The sequence below is a fragment of the Elgaria multicarinata genome, chromosome 12 (assembly GCF_023053635.1).
Source record: "Elgaria multicarinata webbii isolate HBS135686 ecotype San Diego chromosome 12, rElgMul1.1.pri, whole genome shotgun sequence".
In the NCBI taxonomy this organism is placed as follows: Eukaryota; Metazoa; Chordata; class Lepidosauria; order Squamata; family Anguidae; genus Elgaria; species Elgaria multicarinata.
Genome location: NC_086182.1, coordinates 30,114,056 through 30,140,866, shown reverse-complemented (window position 1 = coordinate 30,140,866; position 26,811 = coordinate 30,114,056). Strand labels below are relative to the sequence as shown.

The following is a 26,811-nucleotide window of genomic DNA, read 5'->3' as shown; positions in this document are numbered from 1 at the left end:
AACTAGTAAAGTGTGGTGTCCTGCAATAAGCACTTCTCTTCCCTTGAAGGGAAGTCTGTCCAGAAAAGTGTGGTGTCCTGCAATAAGTACTTCTCTTCCCTTGAAGGGAAGTCTGTCCAGAAAAGTGTGGTGTCCTGCAATAAGTACTTCTCTTCCCTTGAAGGGAAGACTGGCTAGGAAAGTGTGGTGTCCTGCAGTAAGCATTTCTCTCCCCTTAAAGGGAAGACTGGCTAGTAAAGTGTGGTGTCCTGCAATAAGTACTTCTCTTCCCTTGAAGGGAAGTCTGTCCAGAAAAGTGTGGAATCCTGCAATAAGTACTTCTCATCCCTTGAAGGGAAGTCTGGCTAGTAAAGTGTGGTGTCCTGCAATAAGCATTTCTCTCCCCTTGAAGGGAAGACTGGCTAGTAAAGTGTGGTGTCCTGCAGTAAGCATTTCTCTCCCCTTTAAAGGAAGACTGGCTAGTAAAGTGTGGTGTCCTGCAGTAAGCATTTCTCTCCCTTTAAAGGGAAGACTGGCTAGTAATGTATGGTGTCCTGCAGCAAGCATTTCTCTCCCCTTGAAGGGAAGAATGGCTAGTAAAGTGTGGTGTCCTGCAATAAGCATTTCTCTCCCCTTGAAGGGAAGACTGGCTAGTAAAGTGTGGTGTCCTGCAGTAAGAATTTCTCTCCCCTTGAAGGTAAGACTGGCTAGTAAAGTGTGGTGTCCTGCAGTAAGCATTTCTCTCCTCTTGAAAGGAAGACTGGCTAGTAAAGTGTGGTGTCCTGCAATAAGCATTTCTCTCCCCTTGAAGGGAAGACTGGCTAGTAAAGTGTGGTGTCCTGCAGTAAGCATTTCTCTCCCCTTGAAGGGAAGACTAGCTAGTAAAGTGTGGTGTCCTGCAGTAAGCATTTCTCTCCCCTTGAAGGGAAGTCTGTCCAGAAAAGTATGGTGTCCTGCAGTAAGCATTTCTCTCCCCTTGAAGGGAAGACTGGCTAGTAAAGTGTGGTGTCCTGCAATAAGCACTTCTCTTCCCTTGAAGGGAAGTCTGTCCAGAAAAGTGTGGTGTCCTGCAATAAGCACTTCTCTTCCCTTGAAGGGAAGTCTGGCTAGTAAAGTGTGGTGTCCTGCAATAAGTACTTCTCTTCCCTTGAAGGGAAGTTTGTCCAGAAAAGTGTGGTGTCCTGCAATAAGCATTTCTCTCTCCTTGAAGGGAAGTCTGTCCAGAAAAGTATGGTGTCCTGTAGTAAGCATTTCTCTCCCCTTGAAGGGAAGACTAGCTAGTAAAGTGTGGTGTCCTGCAATAAGCACTTCTCTTCCCTTGAAGGGAAGTCTTGCTAGTAAAGTGTGGTGTCCTGCAATAAGTACTTCTCTTCCCTTGAAGGGAAGTCTGTCTAGAAAAGTGTGGTGTCCTGCAATAAGTACTTCTCTTCCCTTGAAGGGAAGACTGGCTAGTAAAGTGTGGTGTCCTGCAATAAGCACCTCTCTCCCCTTGAAGGGAAGTCTGTCCAGAAAAGTGTGGAGTCCTGCAATAAGTACTTCTCATCCCTTGAAGGGAAGACTGGCTAGTAAAGTGTGGTGTCCTGCAGTAAGCATTTCTCTCCCCTTGAAGGGAAGACTGGCTAGTAAAGTGTGGTGTCCTGCAATAAGTACTTCTCTTCCCTTGAAGGGAAGTCTGTCCAGAAAAGTGTGGTGTCCTGCAATAAGCATTTCTCTCCCCTTGAAGGGAAGTCTGTCCAGAAAACTATGGTGTCCTGCAGTAAGCATTTCTCTCCCCTTGAAGGGAAGACTAACTAGTAAAGTGTGGTGTCCTGCAATAAGCACTTCTCTTCCCTTGAAGGGAAGTCTGTCCAGAAAAGTGTGGTGTCCTGCAATAAGCACTTCTCTTCCCTTGAAGGGAAGTCTGGCTAGTAAAGTGTGGTGTCCTGCAATAAGTACTTCTCTTCCCTTGAAGGGAAAACTGTCTGGTCCCTTTGAAGGGAAGACTGGATACTGAAGTGTGAATAGTCGCAATAAGTGGTCCCCTCCCTCTGAAGGCAGCGCTTTCCTCTTACGTCTGTACAGCAAAACTTCCAGGCATCTTTTCTTCGGCACCTGCATTCACTTTCTAGTCAATCCGTCCAGCAACTGTACAGCAGAGAAATAGCCAGGGAAGTCTTGGTCCTTGATTTCAGAGGTGCAGTAGACTATCATCCTGGGACAGAGAAGTGAAAATCTACAATTTATTTTTATTTATTTATTGCACTTCTATACCCCTCCCATATCTAGGGCTTTCTGGGCGGTTTACACAAATTCTAAAATTAAGATAAAAACGAGTATACAAAATTTAGAATTCTAAAACACAGAACATAAACAAATAAAGCATTAAAAATCATTAATCAACAAATGAGAAGGAAACAGAACACAAAAACAATACAAATTCTAAAATTAAGATAAAATTAAGACAAAAATTAAAATTAAGACAAAAACAATACAAATTCTAAAGTTAAGATAAAAACGAGTATACAAAATTTAGAATTCTAAAACACAGAACATACACACATAAAGCATTAAAAACCATTAATCAACAAATGAGTTGGAAACAGAACACAAAAACAAGTGCAATCAAAGCCAGTGTAATATATTGCTTAGAGAGTTGGATCCAGTGAAGTGTGAAGTCCAGGAATAAGCACTTCTCTCTCCTTAAAGGGGAGTCTGGCTGGAAATAAGTGTTAAGGCCAGCAATAAGTTTTGCTCTCCTCTTAAAAGGGTGTCTGGCCAGTAACTGCGAATGCCGGAAATAAGGGGTCCCCTCCCTTTGAAGGCAGTGCTTTCCTCTCACATTGTTATATCAAAACTTCCAGGCAGCCCTTCTTTGGGAGCTGCATTGATTTTCCATTCAATCCATGTATATAAGATGAAGAGGAGAATGACAATGATGCAAGCCACCGTGTTTTCCCTGCAAGAAGAAAAAAGCATATATACGTATGTAAACACATAATTCAATACAGCAGGGTCAAAACATTCAGCTCCATTTTCAGACATTGGAGGCTTTATACCTCATAGCTCAACCACCAGTTAAAATATCTTGACAATATACCAATATGTGCTCATTATATTGTCTTAATAATAATGCATAACTTGTTAAACTAGAAATACGTTAATTCTTCATTTTAAAACTTCATGGTAATAACCCAGAGCAACAACAACAAAAGTTTAAATCTTATATCACATATCTAAAGCGGAAAGAGTTATAATCATATATATTCTCATGCTTTTTCTAATACTATATTAAACTTTAAAAAAAAAATCTCTTAAGATATTTTTCTTTGCTTCCAACAATTTATCAATAATTTAGTAAGGCTAATTTGACAGCTTGATAATAGAATACAAGATAAGAAAAACCCATATCCCCTCTTCCTATATTGTTATAACTTTCCTATCTTATATAAAATTTCAGCTACCAGCCTTTGTTTCTTCCTGATTAAAGGGATTTTTAGTGCATCAGAGAATACTACTATTTACTTTGGGGTTTTCAAAAGACAGTATTAATTCTTAAGGAATAGAGACTCTGTTGCTACTAACTATAAGCCTTAATGACTCATTTTACCTCAGGACTTATTCCCAAACCTTAACCTTAGATATACACCCACATCTAGCTCTAGCTCTTGGATAGTCTTCTTTTGACTCCCAAAGCAGCTCCTGTTGTATTTCTGGCTGCTTGGACAATTTATTTGAGGTTTTGCTGCCTGCTTGTTTAACCCTCTTCTGGCAAGATCTCAGGGCCTAAGGAACTCTCTGCCACTGTAACTCCAAGTTCTACAAGTGGACCCTTCCCCCACCCCCCGCCACCAAATCTCTTTAGAATTTCCTGTTATAAGAGGCTTTGGCATAAGAGAGTCTCCAAAACTAGAGCCATGACGAACTCTTAAACAATCCTATGCATGTTTAGCCAAAAAAAGAAAAAAAAAGTCATAAAACTCCCAGTGATAATTCTTAAGGACACTGTCCATATTATAAGCCTCTTAAAGACTATAGGCCGGATCCACACTACTGCTTTAAAGCGCTTTATAACAGTTATAAAGCGCTTTAACTGCTTTAAAGCGCTATAAAACTGTTACAAAGCGCTTTAAAGCAATAGTGTAGATCCGGCCTATGTTTACCTCAGGAAAAAAATCCCTAAACCTTTACTCTAGCCCAATATACCCGTAGTAGTCTTCTTCTGAATCTCAAAACTTCTCATATTGTATTTCTGGCGGCTTGGACCATTTATCTGGATGTTTGCTGCTGCCTGCGTGTATAACCTTTTATCTCAGGAAAAAACACCCCTAAACCTTTAGCCAAATACAACCCATAACAGTCTTCTTCTGAATCCCAAAGCTTCTCCTATTGTATTTCTGGCTGCTCATGCCATTTATATGGGCGTTTGCTGCTGCCTGCTTGTATAACCTTCTTTTACCACAGGAAAAAACCACCCCCTAAACGTTTAGCCAAATACACTCCATAACAAGATTCTTCTGAATCCCAAAGCTTCTCCTATTGTATTTCTGGCTGCTTGAGCCATTTATCTGGGTGTTTGCTGCTGCCTGCGTGTATAACCTTTTACCTCAGGAAAAAACACCCCTAAACCTTTAGCCAAATACAACCCATAACAGTCTTCTTCTGAATCCCAAAGCTTCTCCTATTGTATTTCTGGCTGCTCATGCCATTTATATGGGCGTTTGCTGCTGCCTGCTTGTATAACCTTCTTTTACCACAGGAAAAAACCACCCCCTAAACGTTTAGCCAAATACACTCCATAACAAGATTCTTCTGAATCCCAAAGCTTCTCCTATTGTATTTCTGGCTGCTTGAGCCATTTATCTGGGTGTTTGCTGCTGCCTGCGTGTATAACCTTTTACCTCAGGAAAAAACACCCCTAAACCTTTAGCCAAATACAACCCATAACAGTCTTCTTCTGAATCCCAAAGCTTCTCCTATTGTATTTCTGGCTGCTCATGCCATTTATATGGGCGTTTGCTGCTGCCTGCTTGTATAACCTTCTTTTACCACAGGAAAAAACCACCCCCTAAACGTTTAGCCAAATACACTCCATAACAAGATTCTTCTGAATCCCAAAGCTTCTCCTATTGTATTTCTGGCTGCTTGAGCCATTTATCTGGGTGTTTGCTGCTGCCTGCGTGTATAACCTTTTACCTCAGGAAAAAACACCCCTAAACCTTTAGCCAAATACAACCCATAACAGTCTTCTTCTGAATCCCAAAGCTTCTCCTATTGTATTTCTGGCTGCTCATGCCATTTATATGGGCGTTTGCTGCTGCCTGCTTGTATAACCTTCTTTTACCACAGGAAAAAACCACCCCCTAAACCTTTAGCCAAATACACCCCATAACAGTCTTCTTCTGAATCCCAAAGCTTCTCCTATTGTATTTCTGGCTGCTTGAGCCATTTATATGGCCGTTTGCTGCTGCCTGCGTGTATAACCTTTTACCTCAGGAAAAACCACTCCCTAAACCTTTAGCCAAATACACTCCATAACAAGATTCTTCTGAATCCCAAAGCTTCTCCTATTGTATTTCTGGCTGCTTGAGCCATTTATCTGGGTGTTTGCCTCTGCCTGCTTGTATAAGCTTCTTTTAGGGCAGCTTTCTGGCATAATACAGCCACCCTACACCTGACCTTCACTAACTACCCATGGTTATCCCACAGGAATAGCTTAATATTCGAGGGGAATATTCAACAGAACCCTTAGTTTCATATTCAAGCCTTGGCTATTGAGTTTCTCCTCAGTTTTATTTCTGAAACTTCACCTATCAAAGAACACCCCTTCCCTCTCGCTGTCTAATCTCAGACTGACTGACACCAAATGTCTTTTCCCGCTCTTTCCCACCTCATGGGAACGCCCAGCCAATCAGAACTGAATTTACCTGATCCAAGCCCCACCCAGAAATATTCAAATTATTTGTTTCTCTCTTCCCCCACTTCAGAACATCAATAAATAATTACTATAACAGGCTTTTGACAGAATATATATATATATATATATATATATATATATATATAATTTTCCAAAAGAAAGTCAACCAGAAGTATGAAAAAGAAAAGAAGTAAATAAAAAAGGGCAATATATTGAATTTAAATAAAATTATCCTTTTAAACGCCTCCTGAAGACATGCCTTTTTTACACAGGCTTTCCCTGTTTTTTTAATGTAGCTAGTTTTATACTGCCTTTTTTAACTTCTTAATGATTTAAAATTATACTTGTTATAGTTTATGTTTTTTAATTGTGCATTGCTCAGAGAGCTTCAGCTGATGGGCAGTATAAAAATGTAATAAATAAATAAATTAACCTCTATTCATATTTTTCACTTAGCATTACAGACCAAACTATATGAGGAGTTCATGGGCTGCTTAGAAGTTTCCTTTTATCATTCTTCTCTATATCAAACTAATATTTAGTCTCCTTTCCATAATCTGAGGAAAGGGTTTGGCATATACTACTGTGCATGATCCTGCTCAGTATATAAAATAAAATCCTGTCATGTTTTATAAAAGTCAGGTGTTTTGACTTTGGCTAATTTTATGGCATTTTTTTTTTCTGTCATAGCTACATGCTATAATTTCATATACCATGATTTCAGTGTATTCCTACTTTGGGCTATGAGCCTGTTGATTTGAAGATGGTCCCTAAAAGGATTTCCTAAGACCATTTGGAATGAACCAAAGTGTTTCAATGACCACTCAATGTCCTTCATTTTAGTATGTCCCCAGTCAAGCCCAGTCAACATGAAAGGAACATGAAAGGAAACTGCATTCCAGCATCTGAGGAAGGCACATAAAAGGCACTCCTCCATTTAGCTGGTTCTGGCATTTAAAAACATTGGACAAGGAGCAAAGGATGGTTCTAATGGGACAAATGTCATCTCAGCTTTAATGTCATGCGGATGGGGAAGTCGTTTTTGTGGGAGAAGTGACACAGAGCTACCGGATCTACACTACTGCTTTAAAGTGCTTTATAACAGTTATAAAGCGCTTTAACTGCTTTAAAGCACTTTAAAACTGATATAAAGTGCTTTAAAGCAATAGTGTAGATCCGGCCTAGTCTCATGGCTGCTCCTTAAGCTATTTGCTGAGCCCCAGCATCTTGCTCCTCACAGAGGCCAACCTTACCAAATGACTTCAGGAAGACCCCAAACAGGGCATGATAATACAATAGTCCTCTTCTGCTGTTGCTCCCCAGCAAATGGGATGCAGAAGCATGTATCCTATTTAGGATCAGGGTGCTGTTCTCACGCTAAAAGCCATATTTACCATTGCCTGCTTCATGTAGCAGTGATGTAAATAACCTGAAGAAGTATTTTCTTGACATATAAGCAGTAAATTATGCTCATATGTATATATACACGTATCACTAGAATTTTAGGGGGGAAATAAACAGATTGGAATAACATTTCAGAACTTTTTTTTTTTGCTGTCACAGCAAGTCTCTGCAAAGCTTGATTCAATAATAAGGGACGGTGTAAAAGCCGGAACGGAACGGAACAGGCCGGAACGACCCTATTATATTAAAAAACCATACCAAAAACAGTAACATGTGTTAGCAACACTTGGGAACAATATTTTAGGACTAAAACCATGCCAATATTATATCACTATTAACTCCAGAACTCCCAAAACAACGTCCGGAACAGAATGGGATGGACGGAACGGCCACTACTGAACAAGTGATATCAACCAAACTCACCAGTCATGCATAACTCCATGGCAGGGATGCAATAAGCCACAAAAGGTGCAAAGAAATTGCGTTCCGATAACCGTTCCGCGCACAGCGCATATTGCGCAAAACGGACAGCGACAGCAGCTTCCAAGTGAAGTATGTTAATCAAACTCACCAGACACACATTACTAGGTGAGCCTGATGTAATAAGCTCCAAAAGTTGCCCCGAAACCACGTTCAGGTACCCGTTCCGGGCAAAAACGCGTATTGCGCAAAACAGGCCGTAACGGCAGCTTCCCAATTTGGAAAGTCAACCAAACTCACCAGATGCACATGACAGGGTGGGACAAATATAGAAAGCTCCAAAAGTTGCCCCGAAACCACGTTCAGGAACCCGTTCTGGGCAAAAACACATATTGCGCAAAAGGGCCGTAACGGCAACTTCCCAATGAGGTGAGTCAACCAAACTCACCAGACACACATTACTAGGTGAGCCTGATGTAATAAGCTCCAAAAGTTGCCCCGAAACCACGTATCAGATACCCGTTCCGGGCAAAAACACTGCAATTTTTAGAGCTTTTTGCCCGGAATGGGTATCTGAACGTGGTTTCGGGGCAACTTTTGGAGCTTTCTATATTTGTCCCACCTAGTTATGTGCATCTGGTGAGTTTGGTTCACTTATGTCATTGAGAAGCTGCTGTTATGGCCCATTTCGCGCAATACGCGTTTTTGCCCGGAACGGGTATCTGAACGTGGTTTCGGGGCAACTTTTGGAGCTTTCTATATTTGTCCCACCTAGTTATGTGCGTCTGATGAGTTTGGTTGACTTACTTCATTGGGAAGCTATCGTTACGGCCCATTTTGCACAATACGTGTTTTTGCCCGGAACGGGTATCTGAATGTGGTTTGGGGGCAATTTTTGGAGCTTATTACATCAGGCTCACCTAGTAATGTGTGTCTGGTGAGTTTGATTAACATACTTCACTTGGAAGCTGCTGTCCCTGTCCGTTTTGCGTAATATGCGCTGTGCGCGGAACGGTTATCGGAACGCAGTTTCTTTGCACCTTTTGTGGCTTATTGCATCCCTGCCATGGAGTTATGCATGACTGGTGAGTTTGGTTGATATCGCTCGTTCAGTAGTGGCCGTTCTGGCCATCCCATTCTGTTCCGGACGTTGTTTTGGGAGTTCTGGGGTTAATAGTGATATAATATTGGCATGGTTTTAGTCCTAAAATATTGTTCCCAAGTGTTGCTAACACATGCCACTGTTTTTAGTATGGTTTTTTAATATAATGGGGTCGTTCCGGCCTGTTCCGTTCCGTTCCGGCTTTTACACCGTCCCCATTTCTAGGGTGACCATATGAAAAGGAGGACAAGGCTCCTGTATCTTTAACAATTGTATTGAAAAGGAAATTTCAGCAGGTGTCATTTGTATATATGGGGAATCTGGGGAAATTCCCTCTTCATCACAACAGTTAAAGCTGGAGATGCCCTGCCCTCTTTTAAATCTGGTCGCTCTAGTATAGCTCCTGCACCTTTAACTGTTGTGATGAAGACGGAATTTCATCAGGTTCTCCATATATTCAAATGACACGTGCTGAAATTCCCTTTTCTATGCAACTGTTAAAGATACAGGAGCCCTGTCCTCCTTTTCATATGGTCACCCTATTAGAGACTATCTGCTGTTTGATTGAATTATTCATATATCTCCCCCTCTCCCTTTTTTGGCCGCGCCGGTGGGGTGGGGTCTCTCTCCAACTCCGCTCCCCGCAAGCCACCCACACTTTCGGAAGGACGAGCGGCGATGGCTCAGCTGCTCATGGAGTCGAGCCTAGGTGAGGGAAACGGAGGCAGTAAAAAGAGGGATGGCCGCGAAGGAAGGAAACCCTTGGAGCAGAGGGAGGGGGCTATAGGAGAGGCTAGCAGACCCACGCGTTTGTTTGAGCACAGGAACGTATGAAGTACTAATAAAAAAACCGAGGATATCTCCGAGCATACGAGGAGTGCATTCTCCCAGGATGGTATTTACATCTGAGTAAATGTACCCAGCATTGAACTGTTAATGACCTTTTATCACCTCTTCCAGTGCAATCTTATGCATGTCTACTCAAAAGTAAGTTTCATTTAGTTCAATGGGGCTTACTGCTAGAAAGCTGGGCGTAGGATTTCAGCCTTAAAGACCCATGAATTTGTCCGCTTATGTAATTGATTGTTATAGTTTGTATTTGCTGTTCTGTCTGCTTTTAGATAGTTTTATTCTTTTTTTCTTTTTAATTTTGTTTCTATATTTTATATAATTAGCTGTCTTGGGCATCTTCAAATGGAAAGGCGGGATATACATTCACTAAATAAATACAATGAATAAGAGTCTACATTTTCAAAAAGGTGTGTCAACTTGGCCAGGTTACCACCCAGTGTGAAAAGATTAAGACTTTATGTGCAACTCTGGGAACAAGTTGGAAGTGCATCCTTTTTACCCAGCTCAAGGCAGCCAACCAAGTGGAGCCAAATGATGACTTAAGCACAGCCTTCTCTTCTGTGCCACCTAGGGTGCACCCACCCCACTCCACTTGGTTGGCTGCCCTCTATCTGGATAAAGAAGGAGCATGTCCAGCTTGTTCCAGATTCACACATTAAGCATAAGCTTCCTGGAGCAGTTGGTCTTGGGCCTGGCATTTTGTCTAATGCACTGTAAACAAGAGTAATCAATTCAGAAAACCTTTATACATGCTTCCTGCCTGGTATCATCTTTGAAGTGTTTTTTCCTTCACTACCACGCACCTTGGAACTTGCTGGAATGTGATTGCTTATAGAAAGTTTTGTATGAACTACAAACTCAATCACTGCTTTTAAAACTCAGCTAAAAACTTTTCTTTTCCCTATAGCCTTCAAATATTGAGTTTGTTCTGACTCTATACTGTTAGCTTCACCCTACCCGGTGCCTGTTTACACTTCCCTGTGCCTGTTTGCATTCTCCTTCCCTCTTTATTGTTTACTACAACTTATTAGATTGTAAGCCTATGCGGCAGGGTCTTGCTATTTACTGTGTAATCTGTACAGCACCATGTACATTGATGGTGCTATATAAATAAATAAATAAATAATAATAATAATAATAATAATAATAATAATGGAGATAACTACTTGAACATAAACTGAACATGTTATACAGTTTGGCCTAGCAAACCTGGTCTATGTACCTGCCTACTCGTATTGTAGGCATGTTTTAAAATATTTTAAAATGTAATAGAAAAAACACTTTTCTAAAAGTGGGACATATGTTTTGAATAAATAACTTTGATTTTTATTGACATTACGCACATGACTGAAGTCCTTGTAGTGTTAGAAAGATATCAAGATTATGCCAATAGATAAAATGATTGAAAGAGACTACACTTCTCATATTGGTCAAAATATATAAAGTCATTTTAATTGAATAGATTTGGGGAATATTGCTCAAAATATTGCTCAAAATAAGTAAGATTTGAAGGAAAGGATTCCATGGAAATTAGGAAACCCCCCCCCCCCTTGCTGACCATATAAGCTCTCTTAAGATCCAACCCATTAACTTCCTGGGGAAATATCATTGTCATCTGAATGCCATCAAAGAAGGGACCAGAAGAATGGACAAGGAAAGGGCATCCTACAGAGGAGGCACTACAACCAAAAAGGCCCTGCCTCTAACTACTGCCCACCTCATTTCAGAAGTTGGGGACACTCTGAAATCAGTCTCAGATTAAGATCTCACAGCTAGCAAAGATACTTTAGTCACCAGAACTATTAAAAACCCAGTAATGCATAACTTTGCTTCACTGAAGTGTGGATTCAAGTTAGTCAGACTGTACTAAAGTGAAGAGCATTGTGTAGTTATTTCTTTAACTTTCAGCTGGTGGAGTTATTTAACTCTGTTGTAGGGATGCTATAATCAAAGGCATAGCAACTCAAGTGGGGGACCCTCTAAAGTAGTATGGAAATATTAGTAGGATCTATATATTTAGGTGGTAAATGCTCTGTAATTGATCCAGATGTCAATGTGAATCATTCTGAAGTCATGTAATTGGAGTACAATATCTCTGAGTGGTTAAACCTGATGTTATTGCTTGTAAAAAGATAGGGAAGTGGTATGAAAGCAGTATATGGAATGTGTCAATGGGCCCCAACAGTTGTCAGTGCACTTCAATACCACTATAAAGCAGAAGTGTAGATCCTGCCTTTTATACCGCTTTCATAGTGCAATATCCTGCTTGGTGCAGATGATCCCTGAGTTCTACCCTGTCCCATCACTATGGCTCTGATGAGCTGCTGTCATGGAAGTCTCTTTGCAGGGGAAGGGTGGCAGGGAGAGAGAAAGGGTATGACCAGAATCACTGCGCTGTCCCTCATATTTCCTGCTGTCTCCTGTGATCATGAAAAGGCGTGTTGATCAGTTTGGGGCAGCCTTCCCAAACCTTGTGCCCTCCAGATATGTTGGACTCTAATTCCCATCATTCTCAACCATGCTAGCTGGGAATGATTGGAGTTGTGGTCTGACACATCTGGAAGGCACTATGTTGGGGAAGCCTAGTCTAGGACTTTCAGCTAGCTACAGGTAAGCTGGCAGCAACAACTTAAGCAGAAGGACCGGAGATGCAAGGAAGCAGTGTGTCCCAGAGTTCCTATGCTCTACCCTCAGTTGGCCCACCAACCAAGTGGTTACCAACCACTGCCTGGAGCACATTTAACTCTAAGGTTATGAAGGTATGCATGATAGCTCCTGGGTCCAAATGAGGAAAAAGAAAAAGAAACCCAGCATCTTCATATTAGGTCAGGAAGATAGGAGTGTTACATCACCACAGCAGCCAGATTCAGGGACACTGATGGACTCAGAAGCATATCAGTTTTTCAAAGCCCGAGTGCTTAAAGGAGGCTGAAATAATTAGTTATGCAAATCCCTCTCTAAATTTAACTTTTGTGGAACATCCCTGCTTCCTCCTTGTGGAGCTTCAATTGGCTCAATTATAGGGTGACCATGTGAAAAGGAGGACGGGGCTTCTGTATCTTTAACAGTTGTATAGAAAGGGGGAATTTCAGCAGGTGTTGTTTGTATGCATGCAGCACCTGGTGAAATTCCCTCTTCATCACAACATTTAAAGTCACAGGAGCCTTGCCTCTTTTGTATCTGGTCAAGAAGGCAGGGTTCCTGCAGCTTTAACTGTTGTGACAAAGAGGGAATTTCAGCAGGTGTCACTTGTATGCATGCAGCACCTGGGGAAGTTCCCTCTTCATCACACCAGTTAAAGCTGCAGGAGAAAAATATATTTTTTACTTAATTAACATTAAAGAATGCACAACGGTGCATTCTTTAATGTTAATTAAGTAAAAAAAAATTTTTTTTACAGTTATATTTATAAATATAAATTTCAGCAGGTGTCATTTGTATATATGGAGAACCTGGTGAAATTTCCTCTTCATCACAACAGTGAAAGCTGCAGGAGCCCTGCCCTCTTTTAAATGGAGTCACTCTAGTATAGCTCCTGCAGCTTTCACTGCTGTGATGAAGAGGAAATTTCACCAGGTTCTCCATATATACAAATGACACCTGCTGAAATTCCCTTTTCTATGCAACTGTAAAAGATGTAATCAAACACCAAATTATTTAAGGTAATTAAAACAAAGGGGACTACACAGAGCTCCAAAAGGATCTCTCCAAGTTTGGAGAATGCGCATCAAACTGGCAAATGTGTTTCAATGTAAGCAAGTGGGAAGGGATGGAGATTCATGATTGCCAGTCCATTTTGACAATATTGGGCTAGGTCAGGCTTCCTCAACCTGGGGCGCTCCAGATGTGTTGGACTACAACTCCCAGAATGCCCCAGCCAGCTCGGGGCTAGATGAACCAAATGGTCTGTCTCGGTATAAGGCAGCTTCTGACATTCCTATGTTACTAGTGCAAAGTAACACTATTATTTGCCCTGAGTCCTCGGGTTGTGATTAATGTGAACTTGGCAGGTTTTTCACTTTGACCCATTAAGCAAACGGAACTTCATACTTCTAGTTTTGAAGTTGTGTTCTCCAATCAAAAATGCATAGGAAAATGCATATAATCTGGGAACTTGCGGACACGCAAAAAAGTGTATGTTAATGAAAATAAGTTTCCAAAATACAGTATATGAGGAAAATTGCTTGCAAGAAATGCGTAGGCAACTGAAATTGACCGATTTGTCTGTCTCTAGCTGTGACAGACATTGACAGGGAAAATCTCTGCATCTTTCACAGAGGTGACTGGAATGTCTTTGCCTCAGGTTGTGATTCAAGCAGTTTTCGTGGCCATTGTGATTGCAGGACTCGGCTTCTTCATTTACACTTTTCACAGTACCAACACCAAGGTAGGAATTAGTGGTTCTGCTTATCCCCTATGTTATTTGCGGAAAGCTGTTATGAAAATGACCTCCTCCTCCTCCTCCTCCTCCTCCTCCTCCTCCTCCTCCTCATTATTATTATTATTATTATTATTATTATTATTATTATTTCTTTCTCATGCCGGTTGACGGGCATTGCCATGTCATGCTGTCTTTTACAGATTCAGGAATTTCCTGGCAACTGAGCACGTTTTAAGTATGACCGCTTTCTGGTTGTATTTTGGTAGGCCCTGTTTCTGAAGGTTTTCTGTATAGTTTTTTTATGTAATGCCAGTGACTGATGTGACTAACGGAATTATTGTGACCTTTTCCTGTTGCCATAGTTCTTTGACTTCCATGGCCAGTGGTGTATATTTTTCTCTCTTTTCCTCTTCCTTTTCAACAACATTTTTGTCATTCAGTATTACTATGTCAATGAGATATGTATGTTTTTTTCTTTTTTATCTATGACCGTTATGTCTGGTCGGTTGCAAGGTATTGTTTTGTCAGTATGAATTGTTCTGTTCCAGTATATTTTATGCTCTGCATTTTCCAAGATTGTTTCGGGTGAGTATATATAGTATGGTGTAGGTTGTTTGATAAAGTTGAATTTGATGGCCAGTTGCTGTTGAATTATTTTTGCAACTGGATTGTGCCTGTCCATATAGTCCATTCCTGCCAGAATCTTACATCCTCCTGTTACATGGTTTATTGTTATTACTATTATTGGAGCTAAAAAGGCATTTATCTCCATGTATCAACCTTTCTGGATGAAAGGTGGAATTTAAATGTAATCAAAAGAACATATAGATTTGTGGGGAAAGAATTGTCTTACAATATATTAAGGACCATTCAAAACAAGCCAGCCTAGTGTGTAAAATGGCTGGCTGTGGACTGCATGGGTCCTTACTGCATGCATACATGACATACATGTGCACTAGATAATATATTTTTTTAAAAAAAATGTGTGTGAGGGGGAGGAACCAGGCAGCCAGAGCACAACACGAGGAGAGGGACTGGGTGAACCACGTCTCCTCCCTCTGGCTGCCTGTTCCTCCCCACCCACCCCATTTCTTTTTATTTTAAGAAGGGGGGGGAATGGCCGCATCCCCTGCCCCATGGGATTTTTTTTTTTACTTTTACAGAGGCACAGGGCTGCCCATGGTGACCAATCAGGGGGCGCCATGGCTCCGCTGCTGAAAAAGTTGGGTTAAGTGCCCGACTCTTTTGGAGCAGAGTTTCGAGGGTTTGCCCCTGGATGGCTTCACAATGGCGGCTGCATCATGCAGTTGACATGCCGCTACTGCAAAGCCATCCCGGGACAAACCTTTCATGTAGACATGCCCAGAAATATATTTTCATTATCTTAATATTCATGCTGAGGCATGAATATTAAGCTGTTTCTTCTCTGTGGGGGAGATCAGGAGTAGGGAACTGGTGGCTGTGTTGTCCAGGTTACCCTAAGAACTTTACAGAAGACGGTTACATATGCAGGCATTAAAAACCAGATCAACAGTCCAAGCACCCAGAAATAAGTCAGAGGAACATTGAGAGTCAGAGGAAAACTGTACCCAAATCCACTCACAGCAATTGTGACTGGATTTGGCTGGGGCAGAGGTTTAGGGAATTTGCCCTTAGGTAAAAGAAGTCAATAAGAGGCTTGTAACAACAACAGAATCTCTTGGATTCTTCAGAATCTTCACTAAGCAGTCTTGTGAAAGGCCCATAGCAAGTATTAGCATTCCCTTCTGTGTTTAATTCTTCATCTTGTCTCTATTGTTGGTGCACATCTCATGCCTAAGCTTCTTAAACCAAGCTTCTAGAAAGTTGTAAATGTTCTAAGAGATGGCAGACGGCCTTGTGTGTTTGTCTGTGAGGGGTGGTAGGAGTCTTCTTCCCTTGCCTTTTGCCTTCTGTGTCTCCTGGAATTCAGTATATTTTCAAGAAACGGGTCAGCTTGTGGAACTCTGAATTACCATGGCAGAGAGATCCTTAGCCCCTGAAATTTGCTAGAGAAAAGAAGAAAGAAATCTCATAGGTGGGATTGTCCAGTGAAAAAGCAATTTCTCCATGTGGCACCTTGGATGTGCAAAACATGCTTGTCCAATAAACTATGGTCTCCCCTTGAAACTATTTTTTTTTCTCATTGCATGCTCAAGAGTAATACTGTTAAACATTCCACGAAGCAAGTAGAAACAGATCAAAAGGTGATTTCTGGTGGTAAGGACATCTCAATTTCCTCCTTCCTTCCTTCCTTCCATCCATCCATCCACCCACCCACCCATCCATCCATCCATCCTTTAAAATATTTATTTAAATTATTTATATGATGCCATTCAGGATAGAAATCCTACCCAGGCAACTTTCAAGGAACATAAAAAATTATAGGATCACAATAAACAAGGTTAACAAATAACAATTCATCAGGATACTTCCCTCAGAGCACCTTGGAAGAGAGGAAGTTGGAAGATCATTAGGGGTCTGGTGTTATCCTCATCTCCCTCGCCCTCTCTCCTGGAATACTTCCCATGGGGTTGTTGATGGCAGATGGCCGTGTGTGTGTGAGAGAGAGAGAGAGAGACAGAGACAGAGGGAGGAGTGAAGGGAGTCCAACTGGAGCAGACCTTGAATCATAGAATAGTGGAGTTGGAAGGAGCCTATAAAGCCATCAAGTCCAACCCCCTGCTCAATGCAGGAATCCACCCTAAAGCATACCCGACAGATGGTTGTCCAGCTGCCTCTTGAATGCCTCTAGTGTGGGAGAGCCCACAACCTCCCTAGGTAACTGGTTCCATTGTTTTACTGCTCTAATAGTGAGGAGGTTTTTCCTGATGACCAGCCGGAATCCGGCTTTCTGTAACTTGAGCCCATTATTCCGTGTCCTGCATTCTGGGATGATCGAGAAGAGATCCTGGCCCTCCTCTGTGTGACAACCTTTCAAGTATTTGAAGAGTGCTATCATATCTCCTTCACCTGCCTCTTGCCTTCTGGGATGCTTATTTTCAAGAAATATAACAGAATTTATAAATGCCCAGAGAGCTTCGGCTATTGGGCGGTATAGAAATACAATAAATAAATAAATAACAGAATAAATAAAACAAAATTGCAAGCCATGCAAAGAGCGGTCAGTAAAGGCTTCTTAATTTTCATAACCAAACCAGCCATTATTTCAAGAAATACACCAGGGAAAATAAAACACATTGGGCAGTATCCAATGCTGCCCCTGAGCTAGTGGGACTTAACATTAACGCAATGAGAGCCTAGTGGTTCCTGAAGCAAATGAGCAGAAATCCTAATTTCTTGAACAGAGGTAGGTCAGCAGAACTATCAGAAGGGAGCTCTGATGCCCTGTCCCACTCTGATGCCCCTGTCCCAAGTGTTTCCACGCATTTCCAAGGTGCCTTCTACTGAGATAGATCCCTGGTCCATCTAGCCTAGTATTGTTGACTCTGACCAGCAATGGTCCTCAAGGGATTCAGGCAGTTCTTCTTTCCCTACCTGGAGGTGCTGAGAATCAAACCTGGGACCTCTTGCAGGCAAAGCAGGTGCTCTATCACAGACATACAGTCCCCCCCCCCAGGGACCATTGTGCACTCATTGTGGGTACAGTAAGAAAAACAAAACAAATAGAGGTGCAAGGGCATTATTGGATACTGCCCACTGCAAATTATACTTATGATAAATACAATTGCTAACCGATTTTCTTGCAGCTCTTCCTAGATGCTCATAAATGTATTTCACGTTTCACAGATATTCCTAATAAACTGGTTTATTTTTAGTGGTTATCCAGAAAGTATTCTGATTTTCTTAATAAAAATCTTTTTGTCAAAGATGGCAATGCATGCCGTACTTGGATAGGATGGGAAGAAAAGGAGGAAGAAGTAAAAAGCATCCTTACGAAACTGGACCAGCTGATGCCCAATGTCACCTTCACCCATACGCAAGGCGCCACAAGTGCCAAGAACAGCAAAGCCACCATATTAAACCACAAAGACTCTTATTGTGTTGGAGACCACTTGATGGTTCGGCTGGATTTGTACGACGGCCTGGGAAAGAGGAAGGAATACGGAGGGGATTTCTTACGAGCAAGGATCTATTCATTGAGTCAGAGTGCTGCAGCTTCTGGACTTATCAAAAACTATAGGAATGGGACGTACCTGGTCAATTTCACTCTATTTTGGGAGGGTGATGCCAGAGTTTCTCTCTTGCTGATCCACCCCAGTGAAGGGGCTTCTGCACTGTGGACAGCGAGGAAGAAGGGCTACGACAAAATAGCTTTCAAGGGCAGATTTTTGAATGGAACATCAGAAGTCTTGACTGAATGTGGTTTTAACAGGGGCCCAACAGCTGAACTCTGTGCATATCTAGATGACCGAGACCAGGAGGCCTTCTACTGTGTGAAACCGAAGAATGTGCCATGTGAAGCTTTCCTCTCCCTGAAGTCCTACAACACACCCATCTCATATCTCACAGACTTGGAACAGAGCCTTTTACAGAGGTATTTACTGTTCTGGTCAATCTTCAAATGTTTTGCTCTAGGATAGAACTGACCTGTGCATTTGCTTGAGGGCTGGAATTATTATAAACGAGTTAAGGACCTGCACACCCCTGCCAGTCCTCCTACACACACACCCCCATTCCAAAGCCTGTTTCAACTTGAAATATTTTTGTGAGACTTTTCAAATGTGTGTGCAGGCGTGGGGGAGGTCATATTTCCAATACCACCAGTTGCATATTTACAGATTTGTCCCATCATTGATAAAATAAATAAATGCTTAGCATGTCCAGAGGAGATATTGGGTATCATTTGCAAAAATGGGCAAGAATAAATTAAAAGGTTATGTTTTACTGCTCCACACCTGGAACACTTGGGCATTGTTCTTGGGCTATTTAATAATAATAATAATAATAATAATAATAATAATAATAATAATAATAATTTTATTTATTTATTACCCGCCTCTCCCTTTGGATCGAGGCAGGGAACATCATTAGAACAGGAATCAATACATCTTAAAAATTCTTGATTTTACATTGATCTGGATAGGCCTGCCGGAAAAGGCTAGTCTTAAGGCTTCCTTAAAATCACACAGAGTTAATTTTACGAATCTCCTCCGGCAGGCCGTTCCACAATCTGGGGGTGACAGATTGATGTCAGCCTAGTTTTAGCTGACTGAAGTAAGTTCACCCCAGAGGACCTGAATGTTCAGGGCGACTATATGGGCTCTATTTCAATGAAGTTTTCCATTTGTATCCAATAAGAACATGTCAAAATAACATGATGGATCAGGCCACGATCCGTCTTTTCAAGCCTTCTATTTCCAAGAAGGCCGGTTCAATGTAAGGATTAGGGATGATAAAATTAGCAGCAGCTTTGATAAATTGTTAAGGACTTGCCTTTTCTTGAGTTTTTTCAATCTATAGTTCCAGTATGTAGGAAGCTTTTGTCTGCCAGTTTACAATCTATAGGTGATCACTACATTTCAAAAAAAGCATACACCAGAAATTGTCTGGGACGTCTGTGTGTTCATCTTTTGGTTTTAGACTAACAAGAATTCTTAAGGGGAGGAAATTGGATCCATTTTACATTTTTATTACAAACGTACTTTAAATAGCATCCCATCAAATCATAACATATCACACAGGGTAAAACAACACAGAATGTTGCTAAAGATTCTTAGACCTTAACAGTTTAAAAGAAAATAGTATTTCCTAAACAATACGTGTTCTTAGATTTCTAGTAATAATTAAAAGGGAGAGCTGTCATCTAAGTTCCATGTTTCATATTCAGCTCTGAATAGGCTGCTCAGCAAATGGCTATGCAGACATCACAAACTTCTAGTAAAAATCTGATAGGCTCACAATATCTGAGCCTGTTCATATATTTTTTACAAATTATTTCATTAACTGACTGTCCAATACTTTTTAAGGCTTTATTTCTTTTTAGAAAAAAAAATTCTTCAGGCTTAAAGCATTCAAAAGAGGCTTAAGCATATATCTTTCAAGCTAGATGAAATTAATTTAAAATTATATTTTTGAGGAAACAACTCCTTCCTTAAATTTACTAAGACACCTAATTATAGAAATCTTTCTGGATTGCAAAATTTAAAACTTTTTGATGTCTGTACCTTATGCAATATATTTTGCTCATTCATCAATGAAAACTTTAAATGCTCTTCTGTCTTTGGATAGTTTTACATTTTACCAGCCTTTAGCTAATTCTTGACTCTATCCATTAAATCTTACAATTCTTCGTCCCTAAAATGCACTTTGGGATATTTTTTTAGATATCATACAAACTGCCTTTCATCAGTTATACAGAATTCATTGTTAACCTGCTTGTGTCTCTGTGTGTCTTCCCTTTAATACAGTTGTTCTCAACCTTCCTAATGCCGCGACCCTTTAATACAGTTCCTCATGTTGTGGTGACCCCCAACCATAAAATTATTTTCGTTGCTACTTCATAACTGTAATTTTGCTCCTGTTATGAATCGTAATGTAAATATCTGATATGCAGGATGTATTTTCATTGTTACAAATTGAACATAATTAAAGCATAGTGATTAATCACAAAAACAATATGTAATTATATATTGTGAAATATTTATTTCTAATTACAAATAAATGACCATCGGAAATATGTGTTTTCCGATGGTCTTAGGCGACCCCTGTGAAAGGGTCATTCGACCCCCAAAGGGGTCGCGACCCACAGGTTGAGAACCGCTGCTTTAATACAATTATTACTTCTTTTTTATTTACATACCCTAATGCTTAATTTAATATCATTAAATATATAGCATTTGCATTTCATGACAATTAATTTTTATATTGCTTTTGGGAGGTGACTTAACAATTTTTAATCAACAGTTTTTTAAGGACCTGGGACAATATTCTGCCTTGCTTTTTTCCAAAAGCCATCTTCTCTCTCTTGAAGGTCCAGTATTGGCATTGAGATTCCTCAGAAGTTTGCAAACATTCAGATCAAATCCTGCAAAAGTGAGTTGGACTTTCTGGTTTTCATGACAACTTTGATAGCATTTCTGCAGGGTCAGGGGTGGGCAAACTGTGACACCCCCCCCAAAAATATTATGCCCCTGAATTCCCATGATCTCTCACAGTTGGCCATGCTGGTTGGAGCTGAAGACAATTGTGCCCCTCCAGATGTTTTGACCTACATCTTGCTCACCCCTGCCCTAGGTCCAGGATCACTAGTGAGATGGGCCCTTCTCTGCCCATCCCCAACCCCTTGTCTGCGTGGGGAACAAGAAAGCCATTTTACACTGGGACATGTTAGCTGCCCTTCTAGTTCTTTATTGATGTCTTTACTCATACTAGGAAACTGAAAATTCTTGTTGTGTAAGCAGGTCACCAAATAGTTTAATCCTAGGACCTTCTCATAAAATGGCTCCTACTTCAGAACTGGCACATAGCTTTCCAGGTGTAGAATGGAAGAGCTTCAGAATTTTGCCTGCGAGGTGGCTAATTTTCTCCTTCCTGGGGCTTTGAGATCCTCCCTGATTGGAGATCCCTGATTGGAGATCCTTTGAGATCCTCCCTGACTGTACAGCCATTGGTACCTTCCTTTCAACGTTGATTCCCTCACAGTGCCACACTCACAGAGTTCGTTGTCAGCTGCTTTTTTCTTTTACCAGGCAACAAGAGAACAACGAGCACAAAATGTTGGGTTGGGATGAGTTCCCCATTCCCCAGCGGCTTCGTGTGGCAGAACCAATGGCACCCTGTTTTCTGCAACAGGCCCAATTTCAATAGCTTGGAACAGATTTACACTTGCCTGAATGGAAAGCTGATTTACTTCATGGGAGACTCAACTGTGCGGCAATGGATGGAGAATCTTCAAAGAAGAGTGAAGAGTACGTTCCCCCACCTAGAGATACCACAATACAATATTGTTGATTGCAATGCCAATCTGCTCTCTTCCTGGTACCCAGAATTCTTTCTGTGCCCTAAAGATATTTTTTTCCATTCTGTCTTTAATGTGTTAGATTTAGGAAAGCTGTTCATCCCAACATGGCTGCTCTTCTTCTTCTTCTTCTTCTTCTTCTTCTTCTTCTTCTTCTTCTTCTTCTTCTTCTTCTTCTTCTTCTTCATTGCATCTCTATACCGCCCAATAGCCAAAGCTCTCTGTGTTATACAATTGTTGTCCCTCAACCAGGGAATTTAATGGCCTGCTTCCCTGGCGCATTAATAGCCAATCAAACACACGAGGCTGGAGAATACACTTAATCCATTTACTTCCGATACTGCATTATGGGGGCGCTCTCCGGTTCCATAAAATGGAGGCGCCTAGAACAAAAAAATCTCACAGTATGTATAGGCCCTGACTACAAGAGGGTGTTCATCTCTTTCTAACCTTTCTATTGGTCAGTTCTGGATTAGCAAGTTAAATTACATTCAATTTTCAAGTTAAGGTGCACAATCTCAATGAGTCATAGGTTGCATTCGATGCTCTATTGGTCTAAAGTTTTTCCCTTTTCTGCTAGGACATGATGTCCACCATTAAGGAATGCAAATCTGGCATGTAGCCACTTGTAGCCACCCTTTCTAAAAAGCCATCTTTTAACCTTTGGCACATTACATTCATCACAGAGATGAAATCTCTCCCTGGGGCTAACAATTTCCCCCTTCGAGGGTTTTAACCTGCTTACAGAGCAGACCTTTACCCCTCGACCAAAGTATTTCCTCTCTATGAATTTCTTTGCTTCCTCTCGATTCTTCTGGATTGGGTCCTGGGTAGCTGACATTACAAGCAATACATGGTTAGATGAAGTTGGCAACATTTTCTTAAAGACATTACAATAAACAGTTTGTACTGTATAACAGATCATAACAGATCACACGGAATAATGGGCTCAAGTTAAAGGAAGCCAGATTCCAGCTGGACATCAGGAAAAACTTCCTGACTGTTAGAGCAGTACGACAATGGAATCAGTTACCTAGGGAGGTGGTGGGCTCTCCCACACTAGAGGCCTTCAAGAGGCAGCCATCTGTCAGGGATGCTTTAGTGTGGATTCCTGCATTGAGCAGGGGGTTGGACTCGATGACCTTGTAGGCCCCTTCCAACTCTGCTATTCTATGATTCTATGATAAGAAACAATGGACCAGTATAGTTTTCAACAACCAAGAAGGCTATAGTGTTGGTGTGTACTGTAATTGATCTACTTGCTGAAAATACTATCATAGAAGCTGGACTTGTAGAGCAGCAGAGCTAAGCAAAGATGGCAAGGTTTATGGTCTGGATGGTCTGCAAGAAATCAGTGTATGTTCCCCCTCTTCTTTTGCCGTGTGTGTGTGTGTGTGTGTGTGTGTGTGTATGTATGTGTATGTATCTGTCAGGTATGCTTTAAGGTAGATTCCTGCACTGAGCAGGGGGTTGGACTCAGTGGCCTTATAGGCCCTTTCCAACTCTATTTTTCTATGATTCTATGATTTGTTTGTTGATTCACTCATGTGTGTTATGCACAGAGCAGTTCTGCAATTCTGATTGGATTCAGTTTGGGAAAAGTGGCTCCCAGCAGTTTGGGCCCACTAGCCTGCTGTGCAGATAGCAGTAAACGGTAGAGTTCTCACCCATATCCTCCATGTTAAGTACTTCAAAACAAGCGGGAGACATCACATTAGGAAAGACTGATCTTAACTGTAGTTCCCACCACTGTCTTCCTTGTTAAGTTCTTCCCTAAAAAAGAAAGAGCACCAGATCTCAGTAGCTTTGCAGCTCCTTGGACTTGTGGGTGGACTGGCACTGCCCTTCTATGCCACTGTGTCGCCGCTGGGTAACTGAAAGCAGTGAAGAGGTTCTAGCTGAGAGGAAACTTCTGGAAGATATTTGTCCTCTCCTCCATGTGAGATCCTTGAAGTGACAGGGCAGCCTGTAAAATAGGACTGCTACATTCAAGGAGATATCATTGGAATTAAATGCAAATTGGGAAGGAGTAAAATCAGCAAATCCTGTAGGAGATGGGAGTTTTAAGGTTGTTTCTAAAATGGCAGCTATTAGATCCCAGAGCACAGACCAGGCGGTAGTAAGAGTTTCCCCCCACAAGAAGTAACTCAATAGTTCTTCAGAGTACAGTTATTTAAAAACAAAAGCCAACTTTATTTGATTTTTGTTTGTATTCCCAATTAGAGCTTCAATATCTTGATACCCATTCATTTGGAAAACCCCAGGAACTTATTGCTGTAGATGTTGCTGGAAACATTCAAATCCAATGGAAAAAACACAGCCACCCTTACATTAGCTCCTTGGAATACTCAGTGAAAGGTCACAGCTATATTGCTCGGGATATTGACACAGTGGCAGGTGACAAAGACACGGCTGTAGTCATTTCTCTGGGACAGCACTTCCGTCCCTTCCCCATCGAGTTCTTCATCCGAAGGGCAATTAACGTCCGAAAAGCCATCCAGCGCCTTCTCCTAAGGAGTCCAGACACACGAGTCATCATCAAAGGAGAGAACATCCGGGAGATGGACATAGACCAGGAGCGATTCAGTGACTTCCATGGCTACGCCCAATACCTGGCATTAAAGGACGTTTTTCGGGACCTGAACGTGACTTTTATTGATGCATGGGACATGACAACTGCATACAACACAAACAACGTTCACCCACAAGATAATGTGGTTTCGAATCAGATTAATATGTTTTTAAGTTATATATGTTAAGACTCTACTGCAAATCTGGTGTGGAACTTGTAATCAAACAAAGCTGAGAATTTTGCATCAGCAAAGTCAGTTGAAAATATGGGATGCTTTATCGAATATTGGATTTAGATGCTTCATCCCACTAGTTTTCCATAAAAAATGTCTCAAAAGCCCTGCTAGAACTTATTAGGAAAGGAAAGGAAAGGAAAGGAAAGGAACCTCTCGTGCAAGCACTGAGTCATTATTATTATTATTTATTTATATAGCACCATCAATGTACATGGTGCTGTACAGAGTAAAACAGTAAATAGCAAGACCCTGCCTCATAGGCTTACATTCTAATAAAATTATAATAAAACAATAAGGAGGGGAAGAGAATGCAAACAGGCACAGGGTAGGGTAAACAGGCACTGGGCAGGGTAAACTGCTGCCCCTCATGCCTGGAACGCTCTTCCAGAACACTTGAGAACTACCAACTCAATCACAGCTTTTAAAACTCATTGAGTTGTTCTGACTCTATACTGTTAGCTTCACCCTACCCGGTGCCTGTTTACACTGTTTACACTGTGTGACAACCTTTTAAGTATTTGAAGAGTGCTATCATGTCTCCCCTCAATCTTCTCTTCTCCAGGCTAAACATGCCCAGTTATTTCAGCCTCTCTTCATAGGGCTTTGTTTCTAGACCTCTGATCATCCTGGTTGCCCTCTTCTGAACACGCTCCAGCTTGTCTGCGTCTTTCTTGAATTGTGGAGCCCAGAACTGGATAAAAGGGGAGGGGACATTTCTCTCTACCTACTTTCTTCACCAACTGTATAATTTTATACTCCTGTTTCCTAAAATCATAATTGGTATAGTAAGATATATTCCATTAATGGTACGATCATGCCTGATCTAATGGTTAAATAATACATGTGACTTGCGTCCACACAAAAGTTTTCCTTCTCATGGCAACCATTTATGCCTCATGGGATGCCACGCCAGTCTGTACTTGAGGAGGCTTTGGGGGACTATTCTGAAGAATAAAACGACTTCTTTTACTTTTTACATTCTGGGACTTCGCCCCTCCTTTTCTCTGTGTGTTTTTGGATGTTCTCCAGTTTTGTCTGAGGAAGTGTAAAAGCAGCTATCACAGGAACTTCGAACTCAAAATTCCTTTGGAGGAGAGGGAGGAGTGTAGAAGAGACTACGTGCTTTATCACACCAGAATTATACTGTGCAATCACTGCAAATTGCGTGCAAAGGACTCCGAAGTTTTCCAGCTTGTAATCTGCTTTTATTGTGAAGTACTCCCAGGCATCCTGCTTTAATTGTGCTATAAACGGAAAAGACCCACCCTATTTTGCTACTTGTTTTTGAGCAAATCATTTGCTGTTTTCCGAGCGGCCACTGGGACGCAGGAGCAGGAATTGATATGTTTAAAGAAAAATTAAACAAATGCTTACATCTGCAAAAGCTTTAAAGATTAAGACATCAAAATTGGCACAGAAATAGATATTAAGGACAGCTTTACGCATACCAAATTTGAATCAGTTTGGGTCATCCATTGATTTTTTTAATGATTTTTTTTTACATTTCCCCCCTTAAACCCTTTGCAAAGGATCTTAGGAGCGCTGCCACCCAGGATGTGATTTACCAACAACAACAACGGCGACAGCTTAGCGCTGTAGGGGATAATAAGAGGGAAACAGGGATGTGGGATGAAGCTCTACTTAAGAACAAAGGTCTAGTCATAGGGGGCTGTCTAAAAATCGCCTTTGCTCTGGGGAGGTTCTGAATCCGCACTGGGTCAGTTATATGATTTGGAGCCACCCCGGGCAAAGAGCCAAAGTTGCACAACAGACTTCCCCTGACTTTTCCTGCCTGAGCAAGATCAGTGCAACTCTTTCTCCGTTCGTCCTTACTCTGGCACTGTGCAGGGGGCATTCCCGGGTGGAAAGTGACCTCCCATTGGTTGCTGGAACCTGCTGGAGGGGAAGTGGGCAGTCCTGGTGAGCCTAATGACCGCCACAAAGGCCATGCTGCCTCACTCAGTGGCGATTATTCACTGCCACCCTGCAGCAGTGATACTGTGGGGTTTGGTGGTGGAGCGTCGCCACCTCGGT

General features: G+C 41.4%; 1 protein-coding gene across 14 annotated transcripts in view; it reads left to right on the top strand.

The window, feature by feature from the left end:
• LOC134407665 (NXPE family member 4-like) overlaps positions 1–25,753 on the top strand; it is a 97,133-nt gene extending 71,380 nt beyond the window's left edge. For 8 of the 14 annotated variants that reach the window (XM_063139556.1, XM_063139553.1, XM_063139551.1 and 5 more), the window contains 6 exons: positions 13,954–14,037; positions 16,209–16,269; positions 17,881–18,547; positions 20,984–21,045; positions 21,702–21,920; positions 24,194–25,753. In XM_063139556.1, coding sequence (XP_062995626.1) covers positions 13,954–14,037; positions 16,209–16,269; positions 17,881–18,547; positions 20,984–21,045; positions 21,702–21,920; positions 24,194–24,729 — 1,629 coding nt within the window. In that variant the 3' untranslated portion in view covers positions 24,730–25,753. Of the gene's footprint in view, positions 1–13,927; positions 14,038–16,208; positions 16,270–17,880; positions 18,548–20,983; positions 21,046–21,701; positions 21,921–24,193 lie in introns of those variants that run through there. The other 6 variants (XM_063139562.1, XM_063139560.1, XM_063139561.1 and 3 more) reach the window with 4 other exon arrangements.
• The last annotated feature ends 1,058 nt before the right edge of the window (positions 25,754–26,811 follow it).